The sequence below is a fragment of the Phaethon aethereus genome (assembly GCF_964289735.1).
Source record: "Phaethon aethereus genome assembly, chromosome: 1".
Taxonomy (NCBI): Eukaryota; Metazoa; Chordata; class Aves; order Phaethontiformes; family Phaethontidae; genus Phaethon; species Phaethon aethereus.
Window position 1 is genome coordinate 146,326,796 of NC_138575.1, and position 23,903 is coordinate 146,350,698.

At 39.1% G+C, this 23,903-nt stretch overlaps 1 protein-coding gene across 1 annotated transcript in view; it reads left to right on the top strand.

Annotated features, from left to right (window-relative positions):
* The window catches only part of OCA2 (OCA2 melanosomal transmembrane protein), a gene marked incomplete at both ends in the record, with an annotated part of 180,251 nt that overhangs the window by 125,313 nt on the left and 31,035 nt on the right, over positions 1-23,903 (top strand). The window contains one exon of the mRNA XM_082004815.1: positions 13,828-13,921. Within this exon, the coding sequence (XP_081860941.1) occupies positions 13,828-13,921 (94 nt within the window). The remainder of the gene's footprint in view (positions 1-13,827; positions 13,922-23,903) is intronic.

A 23,903-nucleotide genomic window follows, 5' to 3' on the forward strand; every position in this document is an offset into this window, starting at 1 on the left:
TGCTAGTGAGGTCCTTTGTTCTGCCATCTCAATAGAGGTAAGGGATGGAGACCCACGCAGCAGCAAAGACGCAAGGGTTATCGTTGTGTTGGAAACCACGGAAGCACCTGAGAATAGTCATGTAAGAATTAGGGCTTCTCCCCCCAAAAGGTGGTGGGATCAATAGCCTAAGTGAAGCACACCTACACCAATGCACACAGCAAGGGCAACAAACAGGAGGAGCTGGAAGCCATTGTGCAGCAGGAAAACGATGATATAGTTGTCATCACAGAAACAGGGTGGGATGACTCGCACAACTGGAGGCCTGTTATGGATGGCTATAAACTCTTCAGAAGGGATAGGCAAGGAAGGGGAGGTGGTGGGGTAACCCTGTGCGTTCGGGAGTGTTTTGTCTAGAGGTTAATGATGGTGAAAATAGGGTTGAGTGTTTATGGGTAAGGATCAGTGGGAAGGCCAACAAGGCAGATATCATGGTGGGAGTCTGTTATAGACCACCCAACCAGGACGAAGAGGCAGATGAAGTATTCTGTAAGCAGCTGGGAGAAGTCTCACAATCACTAGCCCTTGTTCTTGTGGGGGGACTTCAACTTACCAAATGACTGCTGGAAATACAATACAGAAGAGAGGAAACAGTCTAGGACATTCCTGGGGTGAGGGAGACAACTAGGGAAGGTGCCCTGCTGGACCTGTGGTTTGTGAACAGAGAAGTACTTATGGGCGATGTGATGCTTGGAGGCCGTCTTGGGCACAGCAATCACAAAGTGATAGAGTTTTTGATTTTTGGAGAAATAAGGAAGGGGGTCAGCAGAACTGCTACCTTGGACTTCTGGAGGGCACACTTTGGCCTGTTTAGGAGCCTTGTTGACAGAATCTTTTTGGAAGTAGTCCTTGAATGGCAAAGGAGTCCAAGAAGGCTGGACAGTCTTCAAGAAGAAAATCTTAAAGGCGCAGGAACAGGCCGTCCCCATGTGCCAAAAGATAAGCCAGTGGGGATGACTGGCCTGGCTGAAGAGAGAGCTTTGGCTGGAACTCAGGAAAAAAAGTTTATGACCTTTGGAAGAAGGGGCAGCAACTCAGGAGGACCACAAGGATGTTGTGAGGTTATGCAGGGAGAAAATTAGAAAGGCCAAAGTCCAACGAGAATTTAGTCTGACTACTGCCGCAAAAGACAATAAAAAATGTTTCTATAAACACATTAGCAACAAAAGGAGGGCTAAGGAGAATCTCCATCCTCTATTGGATGCGGGGGGAAACATAGTGACAAAGGATGAGGAAAAGGTTGAGGTACTTAAAGGCTTCTTTGCCTCAGTCTCTAACAGTAAGACCAGTTGTTCTCTGGGTATCCAGACCCCTGAGCCGGAAGACAGGGATGGGGGGCGGAATGAAGCCCCCGAAATCCAAGGGGAAATGGTGAGTGACCTGCTACACCATTTAGACACACACATAGGACTATGTGGCTGGATGGTATCCACCCAAGGGAACTGAGGGAGCTTGTGGAAGTGCTCACCAAGCAACTTTCCATCATTTATCAGCAGTCTTGGCTAACCAGGGAGGTCCCAGTTGACTGCAAGTTAGCAAATGTGACATCGATCTATAAGAAGGGCCAGAAGGAGGAGCTGGAGAACTACAGGCGTGTCAGTCTGACCTCGGTGCTGGGGAAGCAGCAGATTATCTTGAGTACCATTATGCGGCTGGCACATCCAGGACAACCAGATGATTAGGCCCAGTCAGCATGTGTTTATGAAAGGCAAGTCTTGCTTGACTAACCTGATGTTCTTCTATGACAAAGCGACCTACTTAGTGGATGAGGGAAAGACTATAAATGTTGTCTACCTGGACTTTAGTAAAGGCTTTGACAGCGTCTCCCACAGCATTCTCCTGGAGAAACTGGCAGCTCATGGCTTAGACAGGTTTACACTTCGCTGGGTAAAGAACTGGCTGGATGGCCGAGCCCAGAGAGTTCTGCTGAATGGAGTTAAATCCAGTTGGTGGCTGGTCACAAGTGGTGTTCCCCAGGGCTTAGTTTTGGGGCTGGTCTTGTTTAATATCTTTATTGATGATCTGGATGAGGGGATCGAGTGCTCCCTCAGTAAGTTTACAGACAACACCAAGTTGGGTGGGAGTGTTGATCTGCTGGAGGGTAGGAGGTCTCTGCAGAGGGATCTGGACAGGCTGGATGGGTGAGCTGAGGCCAGTTGTATGAGGTTCAACAAGGCCAAGTGCTGGGTCCTGCACTTGAGTCACAACAACCCCATGCAACGCTACAGGCTTGGGGAGGAGTGGCTGGAGAGCTGCCCGGTAGAAAAGGACCTGGGGGTGCTGGTTGACAGCCGGCTGAACATGAGCTGGCAGTGTGCCCAGGTGGCCAAGAAGGCCAACAGCGTCCTGGCCTGTATCAGAAATGGTGTGGCCAGCAGGAGTAGGGAAGTGATTGTGCCCCTGTACTCGGCACTGGTGAGGCCGCATGCTGAATACTGTGTTCAGTTTCGGGGTTCTCACTAAAATGAAGACATTGAGGTGCTTAAGCGTGTCCAAAGAAGGGCAATGAATGGGCTTATGATGAGCTGCTGAGGGAACTGGGGTTGTTTAGCCTGGAGAAAGGAGGCTGAGGGAAGACCTTATCACTCTCTACAACTACCTGAAAGGAGGTTGTAGCAAGATGGGTGTTGTTCTCTTCTCCCAAGTAACAAGTGAAAAGACAAGAGGAAACAGCCTCAGTTTGCACCAGGGGAAGTTTAACTTGTATATTAGGAAAAATATCTTCACCGACAGGATTGTCAAGCATTGGAACAGGCTGCCCAGGTTGAGTCACCGTCCCTGGAGATATTTAAAAGATGTGTAGATGTGGTGCTTGGGGACATGTTTTAATGGTGGACTCGTCAGTGTTAGATTAACAGTTGGACTTGATGATCTTTTCCAACCTAAAAGATTCTATGATTCTATTATTCTATATTTTTTTGATTCTATTATTCTATATTTCTTTTGCAGGAGAGGACATTGAATAAAGCATTATTCACTAATGCTTCCTATTCTAGTACATGATGAAACTATGTTTCCTCTTCAGACTGAGTTGTATGGAGACCTTCCAATAGTGTCTAGGGAATGATGCCCTGAAATTTTTGGAGGACAAATGAAGATTGCTAGCTCCAGCAATTTCAGAACAAGAAGAGTTTTAATTGCACTCCTTCTATTGGTTCATAAGTTTTAAAATAACAGAAACTATGGATTCAACTCAATTTGAGTAAGTCAGACATCCACTCGTTAAGACTGTTTAATTATGTAGAACTAGATTCTTTACTGAGCTGAAGAGGTTATAACTAATATATCATTTGAAGGGGTTTTGTACATTTGACATTTAAAGAGCTGGCACTTATTTGTCTTTTTATATCTTTTTTTTCATGATTTATAAAAAGAATGTTTTTGAAAAAAAGATAAAAAAAGAGCTTGAGTTAAAAAGTGACTGAATTCATATTTCGAAGCCCCTACCTTTTGAGTTCTCAGTTACTAGCCTAAAAAAGTGCACAAAGTATTTTTCTGTGGCAGTGACTATTGGTGTGGTCCAAAGGGGACATTTTCTGCAGTTCATAGTTTTGCACTGTTTTTCTTTGCTGTATATTTTCCTGGAGAGCAACCTGAAAGTCATCATTGTCACAATTCTGCAGAAAGAGGCAGTCTCTAGGGTGCATATAGCTGTGTTTTTCCAGCCACACAATCTTGGCTATAAGCTCTTCTTCAAGAAATAGGTAGGAGGAGGGAGCTGCTGGCACTTTTCTTCTAACCTTAAAGGGTCAAAAGCAGGTGTGAATAAAATCCATTGTCCTCAGGACATTGTGTTAATTACAGCTAATAAAGGAGTGCAACCCACAGTGTAGCTAAATAGTGGGATTTCTCCCAGTGGTCTGGTGCTACAGCTATTCTGCCTCGTGGCACCCATCCTTCGGTCCCTGATACAGATGGGTCCTTGTAAAGTATCACTGATTTATTATTCCTGCTGATTCTGCTCAATAAAATCCTAAACTAGTTTTAAAGCTTCAGACACACTGAAGGTATAAACCTAGAAATATTTTTTATATTCCTAAACTAAGCCTCCTTTGCAATATGAGGGAAAAGTGATAGCCTTCAATAAAACATAAAGTGTATTAAAATACATAATAATGAGTATTATGGAAAAAACATAACTGTAGATACTTTGAAGTTCTAGTTGCAATAGATCAAATCTGTATAACACTTTTCAATTTGAAAGATTCAAAAAGTCTATCAAGAACTGAATATATGACATAAAAATATAGCAGTTATTTTAGAGGAGCTCTATTCATCTTTTTTTTTGAACATAATTATTGTATACAATGTGTAACTGAACGTGTATGAAAATTTTGTAGCGGAGAATATATACCTTTTTAACCAGGACACTGATATTGAAAGTTTCTATTGTTTCTAAAGGAGTCTTTTAAGGATGAGAAATCCTGGGCCTCAGTTTTATGTCTTGTGGGTGAGACAGCCCTGATTTAGATAAGTATTTTGTCTATGGATGTAAAACTCATAATCCAAATCAAAGGGTGGTATTGTAGGGAATGAGAGTGACTTGAGATCTTTAAAAAGGGAAAGGGTGTTGCTGCTTTTGACTTTGAAAGGCAGGCAAAACAAATAAGGAAATTTATGAAATGTCTCACAATTTTTCTTTACAGATGTCAGCGCAGTCTTTAGCAGTATTATGCCTCTAAATAATACAGGTCTAGAAGCAAAATACAGCAGGTATTTTGTATGTCTTACACTAATATGTAATTTACTTTCTGAGTATACTTTGCATTGTTTCTATGATGTTTGCAGAGATGGAAATGAGTAACGTGGACATAAACTGTGATTGCTGTCCATTAAATGGCAGTACTACTTGCTTGTTCTTAATGAAGAACTCATTCAGGTGTTAACTGAAAGTTTTTGTTTTTGTTGTAGCATGAACAGCAGCAGCATCAGAGCACAAGGAATCTTTACTTCCCTATTGATATTTGAGTGCCCAAACTGTCCTCTTGCTGATTTCTGGAACAGCCAGAATCTGTAACCTTCTATAAAAACCCAGCTGCTGTTTCCCTTAGCTCTTTCATGACATTCAAAATCTGGACCATCTTCATGCTTTTTCAGTACCAAGTTCTTAAAGCCCAGCTGTCCTTGGTGTAAGAGCCAGGCTCATTACCAGAGTCCCGTCAGAGAAAGGATATTCTATAATCTTTAAGATTACCAAAGATAATCCTCTGGGGCAGGGTAGATATACAGAAGAAAGATATGAATGTAAAATGTAAAAACAGCTAAAACTGAGTGTGTACGTTTGACGGATGTACCTTTGTCTTTATTAAGGCAGTATCAGAGGCCTGCTTGGCTTTCAGACACTGAGTTAATATGGAAACAAAATCCATATTGAACCTAGTAAATTTTTCTCAGCAAGGCCATTTTTCTAAGCTTGATAAGAGTACCTTGGCAGACATGCATATATAGATGTATGTATGTTATTAAGGGAGAAATACAAAGTCTATGGGGTAAAGGACGCTGTTTCAGCTGTACTGAGGAGGATTTACAGGTTGGATGGTAAATCTTAGATTTTAAAATGGAAGAGAGCTGTGTGTAGTATGTAGAATTCTATTCTATTTTGCATTGATTTAGAAAAAGAATTTAAACCAAACATCAAGCTCACTTGATTATAATGCTTGCATTATTCATGAATTTGAAATGCTTGCATTAATGGTTTTCAGTCTGTGTAAAATAACTGCATGTTATAAGGTTCTGCAATTTAGAGATAGGATGATGATCACAGATGTCATCGGAGAATCCTACAAAGCATATGTGGAATTTTGTTTAATTTTATTTACTTGCTTTGTGCATTTGTTTATCATAAATTACAGAAGGTTCTTTCTAGAAGCCTTGGCCACTTCTGTTTTCAGAATAATATAGAATATTCAAATTCATTACGTTGTGTTGGTGAGTCGCTGCAATATGAGAATACAGACGCTGCGTAGCTGTCAGCAGAAGAGGTATATTCAGTTTAGAAAGTAGAGCTTGGACTACCAAGACAGAACAAGACAAGGGGAGCTATAGCAAGCTCAAAATGCTTTAATGAAGAAAGTAATACTGGATTATCTACCTTCCTACCTCTGCAGACACTTGCCAGATAACACCTCCTTTTCTGCACGTTGAGTGGTGCAGCAGAGAGGAGGAAAAAAACTCTCAATCTACAATATTCATATTGATTCTTGTTGATGGAGCAGACACTGTACGATGCTGAAGAAAGTTGTAATCATGTCCTAGATATTATTTATACACATAGTAATAAATACATGTAGCACAGTTACAGTTAGCACACCTAAACCAAAGAGGTGCACTTAGCAGGAGTTATGAAACTTTTAAATAAGGCACTTGAACCATAACAAAGAAAATTTCGGTTAAGTTGGAACCTGAATCTAAAGCAACTGAACATTCTAAAATAACTTAATGGAGGGATGCTTTTTTTTTTAGTAATATCTTGTTCTGCTCAGATTCAAAGTAAGTTATTATAAAGTTGTGTAATGTACTTTCATGCCAGGTGTCTATCCATGAATCTATTTTTCAAGATTTGCTCTCTAATAGTGCCGCATGTGGAGAAGGTGTGAAATTGAGCTGACACACTTCTAGCCTCTGAATCTATAAATTGGAGAGAAAAAGAAGTGCAAGCTGGGGTTTGCGTCCAGCATTAAAGGCTTTAAATGGAAACTACTTGAATATATGTTTCAGGACATGAGGGAATGGTGTGTCAGAGTACACTGCTGACACTATCTCTTGTTATACTAGTTTATTTTATGCTTGTACTGGTAAGTTGACTTCAAGGAGAGCAATGACTTTTAGCGATCACCTCAGGTTTCATGTCTCTTTTACAGATGTCGGGATTTGGAGAAACTTATGGAATTCTTTATGTTGTTAAAGTAACAAGTGCAGGATGTTCAACAGCTTGCCTTATTTATTTCACACTTCTGGTAGAAAAGTGCTAAATTTAAATTTCCAGTTTTCCTCTCATAGCAAAAAAAAAAGCAATGAGCACTTAATAATGCAATACTTACAGTAACTGTCCTGCTGGTGGTAAAAAATGATAAATTTCACCTGATTAGAAGTGTTGGATTGAATGCAGTTCAATGAAATTTTTGGATAAGGTAACTTAAAACTTTGAATAATTTTTTTTTTTTCTTTTTCTTATAAACTCCATGTGTATGTATTTGTGCAGAAACACCTGACTCAAAATGTTTCCAAATGGGTAAAGTTAAAAAATGTTGATATTGTATGACTGCAGCCTACAACATATAACAATGCTGAATGAGTTTACACATGCCTTCTCCCCCTTACTACCTATTACTTGAGGTTCCATGTTGTTTTAGGGACTGTTAATGCTTTAATTGCCCTTGATTCTGTAGCCCTTTACTGACTGCAAAGTTTGATTTTCCAGGGGTTATTAATTTTTACACATAAAAATTATTAAAAGGTATTCAAGACTTGTAGACATTTAACAGGTGAATATAAATGGTTTTGTTTAATGAGGCAAATCTTTTTGGTGAAACAGAAAATTTCTGAAAGCTATGAAGGCTGTCTGCTCTAAGGCTAATGAAAACCACAGCCATTCAGTGTTCACTTCTGCAGCCAGATTTGTTACATTTGCTCAGATCGTGCTTTAAGTAGAGAAATGGAATACGCTGTGGGAAGGAAGCCACATGTGTCAGTCTACCTATATTTAACGATGTAAAGCATATGGGAGACTGCGCAGTTTTCTTCTGAAAAAGGATGGAAGGAAAGGAGCTGGCTTCCTTCAATAAGTTTTGCTCTGACTGTAACAGGGTGGTTTGATTACAGCAAAAAGCAGGGCTGAGAATCCTCACCTTAAAATCATTCACGATTCTGTAGCAAACTCCTGATTTCAGAGTAAGAACCCTTGTCTGGGACAAAACAGTGCAAACAGCTGTGCCTGTGTCAAACTGGGCCTTGCACAGATGTTTGTCCAAGGCCAGAGAAAAGCTGGTTTTAGGGCTTGAGTTGACATGCAAACAGGGTAGTTTTTTTGCTTCTGCATTAGCTACCCAGAGACACAAGGAAGAGAAAATGCAGAAAGTCATTAGTTAAGCAGAGGTGTAGCTTGTTATCCACCACCAGAGCATGTGGAGGGGAAGTGGCCTGTAACGCTCACAACAAAGCAAGACTTTGCTGTAAGCAACCCACTTTTAAGCTTGCTGTTGCACAAGGCACCATCTCCTTCATAGTTGTGAAAGTTACTGCTCATGGAGGCTGCTCATGCTAGGCCAAATAGCTTTATTAATGATAATCCTTTCCCTTTGATTTCTCAATGATTTGGGTAATAAACACTAATTCTGCTGGGCACTTTGAGGGGATTCTCCAGGCAAACCTATTAATGCAGCAATCCCAGTGGTTAGGCTTGCTCTTGAGGAGGCAATACCAAAGGGACTCCTGGGAACTAATGGTATTTAAATATAATGAATATGCTGCTGACAAGTAAAAATCAGCAGCTGAGAATAAGGCTTAAAGTGAGAGGAAACACGTTATTGACACAAACTCTCTCCCTTTTCATGTTATGATTCTGCCCTGATTTCCCACTCCCTTTAGCAAGGTTATTCAGCTCTCCCAGCATTGATTTTCAGTGCATTGCAGATTATAGTCACCTGGGCACACTCTGTTTACTGAGGGAGAGGCTGTCTGAGCTCAAGGAAGGTGCATGATGTGTGGTGTGCAGGTTCTGAGTTTCAGTTTGGCAGTCTCTGAAGAAGTGATGTAGCGGAGGGTGACAGCTGAACACTGGGTTGAGAAGAAGTAGCTAAAGATAGAAGTGGAAAGCTGGAAGAAGCAGGGCTGGTGGATACTGCAAGTATCAAATCAGGCTTACCAAACCTTGTCAACATCTTCCTGCTTGTACTTCTAAGTTATCTGGAGATGCAAAGGCACGTTTTTATGTGGTTTTGATTTGGACCTTTCTTCATAGGTCCTGCACTTTGGCCATAACAGTCCCATGCAATGCTACAGGCTTGGGGAAGAGTGGCTGGAGAGCTGCCCGGTAGAAAAGGACCTGGGGGTGCTGGTTGACAGCCGGCTGAACATGAGCCGGCAGTGTGCGCAGGTGGCCAAGAAGGCCAACAGCGTCCTGGCCTGTATCAGGAATAGTGTGGCCAGCAGGAGTAGGGAAGTGATCGTGCCCCTGTACTCGGCACTGGTGAAGCTGCACCTTGAATCCTGTGTTCAGTTTTGGGCCTCTCACTACAAGAAGGACGTTGAGGTGCTGGAGTGTGTCCAGAGAAGGGCAACAAAGCTGGTGAGGGGTCTGGAGCACAAGTCTTATGGGGAGGGCTGAGGGAACTGGGGTTGTTCAGTCTGGAGAAGAGGAGGCTGAGGGAAGACCTTATCGCTCTCTACAACTACCTGAAAAGGGGTTGTGGTGAGGTGGTTGTTGGTCTCTTCTCCCAAGTAACTAGTGATAGGGCGAGAGGAAATGGCCTCAAGTTGCAACAGGGGAGGTTTAGATTGGATATTAGGAAAAATTTCTTTACTGAGGGGGTGGTCAAGCATTGGACCAGGCTGCCCAGGGAGGTGGTGGAGTCACCATCTCTGGAAGTGTTCAAAAAACGTGTGGATGTGGCGCTTCAGGACATGGTTTAGGGGACATGGTGGTGCTGGATTAATGGCTGGACTTGATGATCTTGAAGGTCCTTTCCAACCTTAGTGATTCTGTGATTCTGTGATTTATTCTTAACTAAAACTGTTGAATACTTTCTCATACTTGGAGTTGATTTCACATTTCCTAAAGATATTCAAAGTATTTTGCCTTGAGAAATATCAGAAAGATACTTTTATGTCACCTTTTCTGGATAGAAACAATAGAAGATCTAATGTGCTTCTGCAATGATTGTGCAAAGCTGGGGAAGGTCCACGGAAAAATAAATATGAATCTGTTAGGATTCCTCTGTCATTTTCTTCTCTGTAGCCTAGGCAGCAGCAGATCTTTCAGTGACATGTTCGTATCTTTCTATGATCACACTTCAAAATAAGAATCTCTTCTTGCCTTAATAAAAAGGTCTTTCTTGATTTCAGGCTTATGATTTATTAAGCATAGTTACTATTGACAATAATGCATGTAGTCTACCAAGAATAAAAGCCAGAATAGATATGCAGGATAAAATGTATGGCTTACCTCATACATATCACATGCTATTATTATTAGAAAGATAATATTTTATTCATTGTAATGAATCCAATATCTTAATAACCATCTGCCTTGTGATAAAGGATGAGTTACAGTAGGAGTCATCAAAAAAAGTTACAATAGGAGTCATCAAAACAGACTGGTTATTACAATGTTATTCTTTGATACAGTTCACCCATGTGTTATTACATTTTGAGCATACAAGCAAACAAGTAAGGGTTTGTGCTATGCTTTTTAAGCTTAATTATTCTTAAGATTGAAGATGATGTGAAAGTGAAGTCAAGATTGGGTGATGTCCTAGAAAATGCTTATTCTTCATTTGTATCAGTTAGAATAAATTTAACATGTGTAGGTTTCCATGTACATTAACCTAGTCTTGGGTTTTCCATGGTCACAGTGTTGCTGTTTCACTACTGAGTCAAATGTCTGCCGTGGAGAGGTGTTCCTGGGAGGAGAAACAAAAGTTTGCCTCTGTTGCTAATTTCAGCGTAGTTCTTGGAAGCCTGCTGAGCCAATACCTAATTAACTGCACACACACTCTGAACAAATCAAAAAGAAATGCTGCTCCTTTCAGATAACATTTAAGGTGATGATTTCTCCTTAAGTGAAGTCTACTTGGGGAAATCAATTCACTGCTGAAACAGAAACTTTTTCCATAATACTTCATCATGTGAAGGCATTGCTATAGTCCATGTATGGTATAGGAGAGTGTGTGCTGTTTGGAGATCTCAACTGTATCTAGTCACAGCCATGGGACAAGCGCAGTTTCAATCCTCTTTCTTAATTTGAAGCCAGAGCTATATTCCTTGTCAACAGTAATATTATTCTGATGGTGATGTTTGATTGTGCTACATGTAGAGCAGAAACCTCTTATGAAATATTTGGAGGCTGTAGACTGCTGATTAGTTTTGGAATTGAAAATTCCCTAAGTGTTCCTCCCTGACTCCTCTAATAACATCAGCTGTGCTCATTTGTTCTGTTTGTGCATTAAGCCACGTGCTTTATGTCTTGACTTTCTCATGCCAGATCATACCAGGAACATGACGTTCCAAGTTCAATTTCATATCTTTAAACATCCATTAAAGTAACTAAAATATGCTTTAACGCAAAGACAGGGAAGGGAAATGAGCTGCTAGTTCCTATTGATCAGTGCTACCCTAGACACCCTTTTATTAAAGGTTTCTGGTCCTCTAGTAAAGTTACTCATCTTTTCTATCCACACCTGAAGCACATGTGGGTGGGTGCATGATTCACTGTGTATGACAAGAAGCCTAGGTCACAAATAGACAATTAGCCCATGAGAATGCTCCATGATCCTTCTGTGATCCGTAGGGACATACCCTTCTATTGATGTGCTGTTCCACTAACATCAGCAGAGCTCCTCATAGAGAGGATCTCTGCACCCAGCTCCGGCTCCTTTGCAAGGTTAAACCCTTAAAAACAAAGACAGTAGGAAGCAGCTCACCTAGCATAGCTCCTGGGAGAGCAGAAAAAAAAAAAAGGAATGAAAAAAAATAAAGGGACAATTAAAGATATAAAGTTAAATGCCTATTTGGGATTGAAGAAATTTGGGGGGGGGTTGTTCATCTCACGTTGTCTGCAAGATTTCAGCTTCTTTCTTGTTCCATAGTGGGATCAGCTCAAGAGCTGTTTGAAGCTGCTGATGAGAAAACAAAAGAAGACTTAATAGCTTATTGTTTAGGGCACCCATCTAAGACAACAAGTATCCATGTTCAGATCTCCACTCCAGGATAAAAATCTTGGTTTGCTGCCTATTTGGTGTTGATAATAATTGACCACCCTGGAGTAAATATGAATCATGCTTTCTCTTTAGACTTGACTGGAAAAATCTTGGGCTTTTTCTTGGAAAGCTTTGGTTTTCATGAAATCAGCTTTTTAAAAAAAAATCCTGAGTGACTTTTGGAGGTTTAGTTGTTTCTCAGAGTTGTTGGTCTGTCCCTAGAATTACCGGTTAAAAACCTGTATCTCCGTATCCACTGATACTGATATGGCTTTGAATCCAAACTAGTAGCAAAATTATTGCAGTCAAGCTCTTCCTCCTACCCTTTTTCTTATTAGAAGAGGAAGAGCTTCCTTCCTCCAATGTTCCTTCCACATCACATCTTTTCTCTCCTTTTCCCTACTCCTGAACTCTATCACTTCATTTTATTTAAATTTAAGAGTGTTCTATAATTTTTAAGAATTTTTTTAGAAGTCTGCTCATTTTGTGTGCACTTTCAGGTGCAGAAGGCCATATGGGTACCATGTGTGAATACTCAGGCGAATAATCCCTTTGTCTTTATTCTGATCTATTCTGACCTAACCTGATTCCTAGGTGACCTGAAACATTTACTAAGTCAAAACAATTACCTGGAGCATTAATTGCTTTCTGATCTGTTTCTGTCAAAGTCAGACCAGAAGAGTGCCCGCTGAGCAATAATGTTTAACAGGGCCAAAATGAGAAGAGTAACTATATAACAATGGGAGCAAAGGAAGACTTGTGCTTAGAATAATGAATTGTTAATATAGTGATGTTGGCAAAAGAGATTACTTACCATAGTATAAAATTATTTTTCTCCTAGATTTTTACCTCTTTTATTCAAAATTTCAGTTAAGGAATAGAATGTAGGAGTGACTGTCACTTCCTGAGCCATGGCTTAGATCAGAAACATTTGCTGAAGACGTCTGCTTTGTGGAAGTCAAGTATATAGCATTTCTTAAGTCTGAGGTGTGAGTCAGGGGAAAGCTATAGAAAATGGGTTGGTTCTTCTGCACTCTGAATATCTGACTTTACATCGCCCAATTGTTGAAAGCTTAGAGGAAACACAGAAATAAATTAATTACTGGAAAAGACTTAGGAGAAAGAGAAATACATAGTTCTTCCAAGAAGACAGATGTGTGTTAGAAACACGGCATATTATTTTCCTTTGGTGTCCCCCTCTCTTGAGGGGTCCTATATAATGTAACTTCGTGAAGTTCACTGAGTAAAGTTATGTTCTTTATGTATTAAAGAACCATTGTTTTTTGGTAATCAAAGTTTGTATCTGTGGTGATCCTTTTGCTTTAGCAGAGAGATGTGAAACAGATCCATTCCCCTCCCTTGTCCCACTTACTATGTTTTAAATTCCTGTTAAAAAAAAAAAAATCTTAACAATTAGTTACCCTCTCTATAAAAAAGACACTGATTTGTCAATGTCAAGTTTGTGTAAAGAAAAAAAGCATCAGTTTTTCTTAGCATCCTCAGACTATCTCATCCTTTGTTTTCGGATCATCTGATGGCACCTTCTTGTATGTAAAACCAAAAACCAGCAAGTTTTTCTGAAATGCAAGTCTCTGGTGTCATTTTGACAACTGCTAGATTGGTGTTATGTTCCTTCCCTGTTTTTCTGGCTTATGTAGAATCAGAGACTGATACCAGGCTTATCTTTTGAAGTGTGAAGCTATTTATAGGATGTGGAGATACTGTCATCTGTATGTTTCTTTTCAAGCCTATGCAACAGAAATTTATTTTTCTTTTCTAACTAATACATCTTAGGACTTTAGCACAGAATAAACAGGGGAAGTGTAAGAAACAGAAGACAACTATAAAAGGGTATTTGTTTTCTGAACTGCAGGTAATGGAACATTGATTGGAGCATCTGCAAACGTTGTTTGTGCTGGAATTGCTGAACAGCATGGTTATGGCTTCTCTTTCATGGAGTTTTTCAGGTACAATTTTAAACTTCTCACTTTAAATCTATCATCTTTTTTTCTCAAGGCAAACAATGGATCCTCCAAGGAAAAAATCTGGAGAAAGGAGCTATGACATAGACCTGTGTTCTTAATTTGTTTTTGGCAACTGAAATACAGGTCGAGGGCAGCTCACTTTAATTTTACATACTATGGATAGAATGTATAAAGGTGATGGGAGCACAGAGGAACCCCAGGAGAAGCAAAGCCTCAGAAATTCCTGCTCTGAACTTCTTCAATCTTATCTTCAGTTCTGTAGTGATATTAAATTTTTGCTTTGTTGTTAAATACACTTTAAACGTAGTTTCTCATCTGCACATTTTCACGGATGTTCCGTCACCAGGAGAAAGCGGGATGTCCCAGTTTAGGCTGAGTAAAACTTCACTCCATAATCCCATGAGTAAACCTATTTATCTAAAAGCAATTGCTTTTTTTGACCAGCTGCTTAGCAGCTGTGAGGAAAAGTGTGATGAGCAGCTAGTAACAGCTCAAGTTGTTGTTTAATAATTGTTTAATTAATAATTGTTGTTTAATAATAGAAGTTCCTCTGCAGGTCATGAGAGAGGATAAACAGGTGTTCAAGGGACAAGGACTACTTAATGTTCTTAATGCATACAACGGTAATATTTTTCCCAGAACCTCCAGTTTTTAAGACTGTGGTTGGAAGGTGCAAATGGAAACTGGAAAACAAAGGACTAGACATGAAGTTAAAGTTTAAGGTGTAGTTGATGGAGCTAGAACATAATTTCTTCCTTATTTTCTGCGTGTTTAGGGCAAAGGATACTGTTAACTTCACACCAATATTTCTTCTCTTTTTTCTTTATGTTGTTTATTTTAGTTTCTCTGCTCTACCAGCTGTCCTTTATAATGTTTACCTCAAAGTGTTCAAACCTGTGCAATTAATATCATTAATCATACAGGGTGTCTCGAGCAGAGCCAATGATAATCCTAAACAGAAAGATGGTCTGAATGGTTCAAGCTAAAATTCTTACTATGAGCATGCGCTGCTCATAACACAGTTTATCTTTTCACCCACAATCTTCTGATGATATGTTTTAGAAAGACAGATTACATATAAAATCAAAGTCTTGGTTGTCAGGACCTTTATGACTGCAGTACAGTCTTATGTAGTATAGAGACAGCTAAGAGACTTCTTGGAATTCAAACCCTTGTACAAGAAAGGTGGCGATACAGCAATAAAGGGCTTGTGGATTGTTTTGTTCATGTGTCACAGATATGCAGCTTGTCATTTGGGGATTTAACTTGTATTTAGCATTAACAATGTGTCTTCTATGTAGATTTTGTAATGAAACGTTCTTAATACTTCCAAGATGCTGAGTATTTAAGCAGAAACAAGGATGTAAATCTTGACTAGTCTCTTCAGCAGTCTTCACTGCAATGTATTCTTTATGAAGATTGAAGATAATACACAGATGTTCTGAAATTACTTTCTGTGAGTATGCTTTCAAAAAAAAGTACTGGGGAAGGCCGTAGCTGTTGTGAGCAAAGGTGTGAGAACTGAATCCAGAGTGATCACAGGAAGGTAACAATGGATATTAATTAGCAGAAAGAACATAAAAGTCTACTTTTGCTGGCTTCTTCTCAATTACTGAATAGGCAGTTCATGAGCTCCTTCATAATTTGTCTTAGGAAAATATTTGTTTCAGTTTAATGTGCACCAATTCAGTATTTTCTGAACCTTCTCCTGGCATTAAGAGGTACTACGTGTATCCCTTGAGGATTTTGGTCTGGTTTACTTTTATTTATGAAGGTTGTCTCAAAGCATGAAGTGATTTTTCTGCATTTCTTCCCTGTTTGCTCAAGGTCACTTCAGGATCCTCTGCAGTGCTTCTACTAGTATAAACACAGATCGTTACTCTCTCATCTTGCAAACCCCTGTGAGTCAGCAGATAAAAATCATGAGTACTATGATGGGGACATGAGGGCCCTCTGATGTCTGACTTTTGCTAAGGTATCTTCAGTGCAACCGGGGTGTTATTGGTTTGTCCTTCTCAGGTGTCTCAGTGCAGGAAACCCATGACATGTCTGTCCTGTGTGGCATCTGGAGTCATACAGCACGGTATACTACTTCGCACACCCTTCCTCCCCACCTGCATGCTAAACCCAAATTAGGTAACTATGTTTAGGGAGGGGGCTTTGCTAGAAGCAGCTTTTTTGCAAACCATGTTTTGACATGGTGGTCTGAGGAGGAACTCTGGGCAGGGTTGCTAAGCAAATCTGGTGAGTACACCTTGACACAACAGGATTGGAGAGGCTCTGGGTGCCCAGTGACCAGGGCATCCTGGTGACTCCCTGTGTAGGGAGAGAAAGGAAAAGGCAAGAATCAGGTTCTGTGTCCTGTAAGAGGAATGATGACTCATGAAGGCTCATGACTTTTGCCATGTGTGTCTTTGTGCAGTGGCACTTGGTGTGGTTTGACATTCCTCTTCTATTTTTTAAGAGGAGAGTGGTGGCAGTCCAAGCAGGTTTGTTGTACAATGCTCTTCTGTTGCCCAGCCAGAGCCAGAGGTGGGCAGATGTAGTAACTTGCCTCAAATGCTTGTCTGCCCAGCTTGATGTGCTTCCATCTGGAGTGCCTTCAGAAGAAGAAATCCTGTGGGGTGCATGTCTGGATGATCATGAATGCTATAGTCTTTCAGAAACCTAGCATCCTGGGGAATTTCCCTCTTAAGAGCCATATCTAATTGTTTCTTTCCCTTTATCAAGAGTCCTACCTCCCCAAGGACATGGGGGCACTCATCTCCTTCCAGATTGCTGTACTACTGGATGTCAGGGGAAGACAGCCAGCCCTGGCATCCCGTCCTTACCATCCAAGTAACTCAGGCGCATGTGCTGGAAGTGCTGTGCCTGTAAGGAGATCCCAGTAGAATGGCATTTAGGTAAGGAAAGATTATCCTGAGAAAGTAGAGAGAAAGGCATAGATCCTCCTGCCCTGTATTGAAGCACCTTAAAGCAGCCTGGTGTCCAGGGTACACTGCTGTTGAGGAGATACCAGTTTTCAACCATACATGCCTGGCTGTGAGTATGCTGACCAGTGTCGCCAAGTATTTTACCCAGAACGCATGCAGTTCTTGTTCCCTTCTCCCACCTTCCCCATCAACACATACAGAAACCAGTTCTGTCTGAAGGGTGCTCACAAGGGGAAGATTGCCTGTGAGAAAAGATTCCTCAGTTGCAAAAGATTCCTCAGTTGCTATGAATTCAACTTGCTGTTTCTGGCCCTTGTGAGCTTTTCTTGATACTTCATTATGTTCCACCAAAATAAAAAGATTCCCACGTCCCATAGAACATACAAACACTGTAATAAACTTACTAAACAGACCTGCTACAAAGGACATAGAGAAGGCGGAGGTACTCAGCCCTGTGATCAGCAGCACAAAGTCCACCTGGAGGCCAGGCACTAGTGGTGTTCCCCAGGGTGGTTGTGATCCCCAGCAGTGCCTTCTAAGCTCAGCCATTCTGGGATTCAGCTTTTAATCAGGCCCAGAAATCTGAAGGCAAATAATGAATAACTGCCATTGGATGATTCATTTGAACTACTTCAAATTCAAAGTAAAGGAAGTAATGTTAAGACAAAAAGAAAATGGAAAGTCCTAGAAAGATCAAGCTCAGAACAAGCAATTTGCTTAAAGATGCTCTTTCCATTTTGGAATCAGCCCAGCCACATTAGACTCCTTTTCCACCTTGGAAACTGCCTCATCAGACTGTATTTATGTGTTTTAATCTTTTCATCTGAAAAAATCTTATATGTATCCTAATTTTTCATTATCCTTCTAGTAATTCCAAAGGCCTAGCTGAACACAATATTCCAGGCACAGTCCTCTTATTTTTTCCCATTTTACAAAGATAAGATTAATACAAAGTATGGAGCTATTTGTCTTTTTGTCATTAATCTTGGCCATTTCAAATTCCTGTTTAATTTACTATGCGCTATTAAATCCAAGTGTCTTTCAGGTTTCATGTTACTTCCTTGAGTGTGAATATATTGTGTCATCCCACGCCGCAAGTGCTCATACTTTTCCCACATCGTGTTTCTCATTAACATATTGTCAATGGGCAGAGATAAAAGGGAATTGGTGTGCTATGTGATCTAGTAACTGAATTGGAGGATGGACAGGAAGATAAATATTTAAGTGGTAAAAATAGAGATAGTTGTGAGTCAGTGGGGTTTGGAAAAGAAGATAGCAGTGGGATATTTGCTGTACATGTCAAGGATAGACATCAGAGCAAACAAATGAGCATTACGCCTCTGGAGAGAAGAGCAATTTTTTTGGTAGTCTTGACTCTGTAGAAAACATCAGATATGTTAATAATATGAAGGTAATTGCTCAGGGACAGTATATATGAGTAAGAAGAAGGCAAGGAAACATAATATGCATATTATGATTTTTAGTCTAGCTATCAGAGAAGCATTAAATCATAAATATGAGCTTAACATAAAGGAAAACCTCAAATGTAGGCTAGTACTATTTCTTTTGGCAAACGGTCAGATAAGGACAGTATAGTCTTGTTGCCTGAATGATTTCCAGAGGTTAACATAGTGATTCCATATCAATTAGACCGTAGAATAATCAAGAGATCTTTGTTTTTCCTGAGGAATAAGAGAAAAGAAATAGAATTTCAGATGTCTTTTCCAATCTAGTAGTTTTTTAAATTTTTACTAATATATCTCTGAGTTTCTTTGTTGCAATATAACATTCCACTAGGTCAGTCCACCCTATGGAATATGAAGACAACCCACAGAAATCTTTTTGTTACCAATGAAAAATTTGGTTCCACCTTCTTAGCATAAGAAGTGCTCATTGCTGTAGGGGCTTTAACTCTCTGTTTCCACTTGTTAATAAAATTGTCAGCTTTATTTAAATTTTCTCTTTGAGACATTTATAACCTCATAAATATACATAGTATTTCAAACATAAATAAGTAATATTTCTTCATCCTATTTTAGTTCAATACCAGTCACCCCTATGTGTCTGTGATGGGTGATGTGATAAAAAAAAGGAGTCACAGATAAATGCTGAACCTATTTGACACAAAAAGAAAGCGGGTATTATGAGAAATATTCTAATTTTATTTCAAGCAAATTTTGGCTGACTCTGAATATATCATGGTGCGGGATATATAGATAAGAGAAGAATGGATTGGATAACTCTATGTAACGGGATAAGAATATGGGAGAGATGATTTGATACATGAGGAAATCAGCCTGCCCAGAGTGACAGGGTATGAGCCTAAGGACCTAATTTAGATTACAGTGGTAAGGTTAGCTGGGCGTGATCCTGAAAGCATTGTGCATATTTTCAGGTTTTGAATTTTTATGTTATTTCTCTCCCTTTGTATGTCATCTGAAGAGGTGAATTAATATTCTTTGTCTTTGCTGGGAGTAACAATAATTTGGAAGTGTGAAAAAATACTGTTTTCTGATAATAGCTTAGGAAGGAATTTGTTTTTGTCATAGGATTTGTCTTGGGAGATATTCACAGCAAAAAATATTTACAGTAGGATATCCCATTAATCCCTGCTTGAGAGCACTCACCCATAAAGACTGCGAAACAGTGGTTCCCGTGAGAACTGTCATTCATGCATGTGGGAGGACAAATGTGATGTTCTTTGTTACCCCTGTATATCCTATTTACACAACTTACTGAAAATAACTGTTTTAAAAAAACATTGGGCTCTGTAAAACCATATAAATGTCTCTGATTACATTTTAGACAGCTGTAGTCCTGTTGATTCCTGTTAATTTAGTGTCATTTTCCCTTATTTTCTTGCTATTAACACCACTCTGTGCCAAACACTGTTGGTGTTTTAAGGCAGATTCTGATTCAGTTGAGCAATGTGGTACCCGAATACCTGAACATAATTCACCTGTGGGCTTTCTGATCAACCGTGCAGCTCCAGAAGATGGGATTTTGGGATGTTCAAAGTATCTAATGAAGATTCAATGAACTGCTGAGTAAAGGTTTAATGATTATGATACACATTAGGTCAATCCATTTCCCACTACTCTTCTAATCAGTAAGGAAGAGTAATTTGTCATGGGTTAAATGTTGATATTTGACATGATAACAGATTTCTTCTGTTCAAATAAATGCACATGCAACATTTGAACAAAGCCCTCTCAACAAACATGTTAATGTGCAATTCCAATTCAGGCAAGTTTTAACTTTTCACAAATTTTCTTCATAAAATTTCTGTCTTTAAAAATCCGGATCTTTTAGGTTTACAACATCAGCTTATTTTCATTTTTTTTTTTTATTTCTTTACATATGTAAATAAAACATTAGGATTTTTTTAAATAGCTCATTTTAATAATATATTTCAAGTCCAATTACACATGAAAATGTCTATTTATTATCACACTTAGGGAACTGAGTTTAACAAATGTAATTTAGATTCTAACATCCTATTCACTGTTATGCTAGGAAGGGCAAGGCTATAGACAGTCTTAATTTTCATCTGATCACTCAATGAAGTAGAAAGCTAGTTCAGCATGTATTCATCTTTCAGTTAGATTCTAGGCTGGGTTTGTTAAGAAGAATGACGGTTTTCTTTCAGCTATCCAAGAACAATCACAGATCTTAAATTGTCAGTGTTGATCTAATGACTGCTCTCAAACAAACAAATGTTACATTGACATCTGTGGAAACTGAATAAAGTTAATACTGCATATTTTAAATAGTTGCATAACTTGCATCAAACCCCATAAAAGTAAGTATTCCTGCAATAGTGTGGCAGACACCATTTTAAGACCAAATCCTGAGTTATGGATGGGTTTTTTGAATGATTCTTCTGAGTTTGTTTCAGGTCAAGAATCACTGTAAGTGCAAATGTAAACGAATGTGGTTTTAGCGCATTTATTTTTAGGGAAAAGGGGGGAAAATAGTATTTTGAGCTTTTAAATATGAGGATAATTCCTTTTCCAACCTGAAATAGGTTTAATCTGTATCACGTGAAGCTTTTAGTGGAGTTTAACGTGCCTCTGTATCTTCTAATTAGAGCCAATATCTTTGAATTGTGTGGCCTGTGGACATAAAAGTATTGCTTTTTTCCTTCTCTTATTGCTGTTGAAGTTTTTTAGTTTAGCAAATTAATTTCCAGTAAAGGTAGATGGGGTTTAAGTAGTTATCATCTTACTTAGCTTAAAATAAGGCTATGTGATTCATGTATTAGAATATTTTTTTTGTTTTATCTTTTAAAGTCTATGAAATGTGTGTGTTTCATCCTCTAAGTTTTTGAAAAAGGACATTTATAATGTGATTGCAATGATCCAGTGTTTCACTGGGCTTCACAGGAAGCACCAATCCTCCAGACACTTACACATCACTTTACTATTACGGGGTAAGCTCATGGAAGTAGTATCTAATCATAGGATCATAGAAAAATTCAGGTTGGAAGGAATGTCAGGAGGTCTCTTGTCCAGACTTGAGCTCAAAGCAGGATCAGCTATGGGCTGCATAGAAACAGCACAGCCTTTTGGGGCAACCTGCTCCACTGTCCGAATGTCTCCATGGGGAAAACATTTCTCCTCTCATTTCAACTTGTGCAGGTTTTCTCTCACTATCCTGCCATGTGCCACAGTGAGGAGCATGAGTCCAGGTTCTCAGTCATCCCTCGTAGGTGCTGGGGGCACTGCTAGTGCTTCTGAAGCTGTCTCTTCTCCAGGCTGACCAAGCCCAGCTCCCCCAGCCTCTCCTCATGGGGCAAATGACCCAGCCCCAATGCCTTGGGGACCCTCTGTGAACTCCCTCCAATTTGTCCATTTCTCTCCTGTGTTGGAGAACCCAAAACTGAATGCACTGTCTAGATATGGTGTAATGAGTGCTATGTAGAAGGAAACAATCCCTTCCTAGACTAGGGCTTTTTGTCATTGCAAGGGCTTTTCTGTCCCCATGGACAGGACTTGGCATTTTTTCCTTGCTGAATTTTATAAGGTTCTGGTCTTCCCATTCTTCCAGTTTTTCCAACTCCTGCAGGATGGTGACTCTGCCTTCCACCTTTCAACCAATGTAAGATTATAGTGTTAGTATTTCCAGTACAACTTTGCACAACAGTTGTGGTATGCAATGATATCCAATATTAGTATTCAAAATGGTGCCAATATAAGAAAGAAATTGTTTGCAAACATCTCTTTGTATTGAAATGGGAATTTTAACTCAGCCTCACACGTAACTCTTCTAATTTCATCTTCTGTGTTGATCTTATTTGAATAATTAAAACAAAAACCTAAATATGTGTCTAACAGTTTTCAAATAATAGATCTGACTACAAAACTTTGACATTAGTTAATTAGGTGAGGTTTTCGAGCAAGGAAACAAATGATAGTAAAATGTGATATATGCAACAAATTTATATAGCTTAAGTTATAAATTACAAAAACATGTAATGTTCAATTTGCATGACACTTCTTGTTCAAAACATTAATTGAAGAATGTCTTATAAAATCTTCAGTTTCAAGGCTTTCATGCTGAAGGTTCCCAAAATGGTTTAAAAGTGATTATAAATTGTATACTCCATGCATATATGTATACATGAAACACGTGAAGAAATTGGATTAAACTTTTATTGACATAAATTTTGAGTATGGGTCAGTAGTGGCCAAGCATGAATGCTAGTACCTCAAGTAAGTAAAATCATTGTAACCCCGTATCATCAAGATACTTAAGATACTTGACTGTGGTATGACTATCAGATACAAAAATTAATTTTTTAGAGGGGGGGTGGGAAAAGCAAGCTGAAAAGTAAAACCAAATCAAGATAAGAGCCAGATCAACTTTTTCATGCTCAAAAATATTCTTGTTTTAAATTCTGAAGTGTTGCACACCATTTAGGAGGCCTGATATATAATCTCTGAATTGCCTTAGAGGAATTCAGGATATCTTTCCCTTCCACTAGCATAAAGATAGTGTTTCTAACCTCATATGACTATGGCATATTAGTCATGAAATCCAGACTATCTCCTAATATTAATGCCTATGAAAAAATAAAGAGAAAAGTCCAAGCCACCTCTTGCATTCCAAAGTCTGTTGTTTTGTATATGTACTGACTCTCCCAAACATGTGTGTTGAACTTTGCTTGGGTGGGTTTCAAGAAGGTGTAGATTGGGGGAAAGTCTGCACCAAATGAGACAGTGACAATCTGTAGAGAAGGCTTGTTTTCTTTACAAATCAGTGGTTCTTTGGAACTCAGAATCTTTGAGGTGTTCAGAAATTCATGAATTTGAAAGGTTAAATTCAGGAGGATTACAGGACAAAGTCTAAAGAACATTGGTCTGTCATGCAAATGAGTAATAAATGTAATTCTAAAAGCTCTTCCCTAAATGAGGCATAGATGCAAACTCCACACATTTCTGGTGTATTTGCAGGTATACCTTTTCTTGTGCAATATTTTATGTATACATAATACGCATAAAGTTATCCATCCAGTTCTTGCAGATATTTTTAGTTTATCAACATTACCTATCACTACAGTAAGTAAGAAAAATAAAGACACATATAAAAACAGAGCATATGGAGGAGCAAGACTGTTTTGGATGACACTAAAATCAGCTGAGAATTTAATTTTTATTATTAGCTGAAATTCAGGATACAGATCCTGGTTTCATCTGAAAAACGTAATAGTTGGCATCCAGAATGGATGGAAGAATTAGGTTTGTTACTAGAGAATTTATGATCACACTAGTGCTCCTACTAGATGCACAGGCTACAGGAGTGATCATGTTTATAGAGTATTCTGTTAGAAATTGCATGCAATGGATGTCATAAGTCTCAATATAAAGTAATTTAACACTTTAAAACCAATCAATGAACAGTGAAGAGAGTGATAAATGTAACAGATATCTATATTTTTGTAACATTGACCATAATCCCTTCTTGGTCACCTTTTCTAAATATATGCTACCAACTGAATCAATATGTAATAACTTCCTGACAGCACTTGG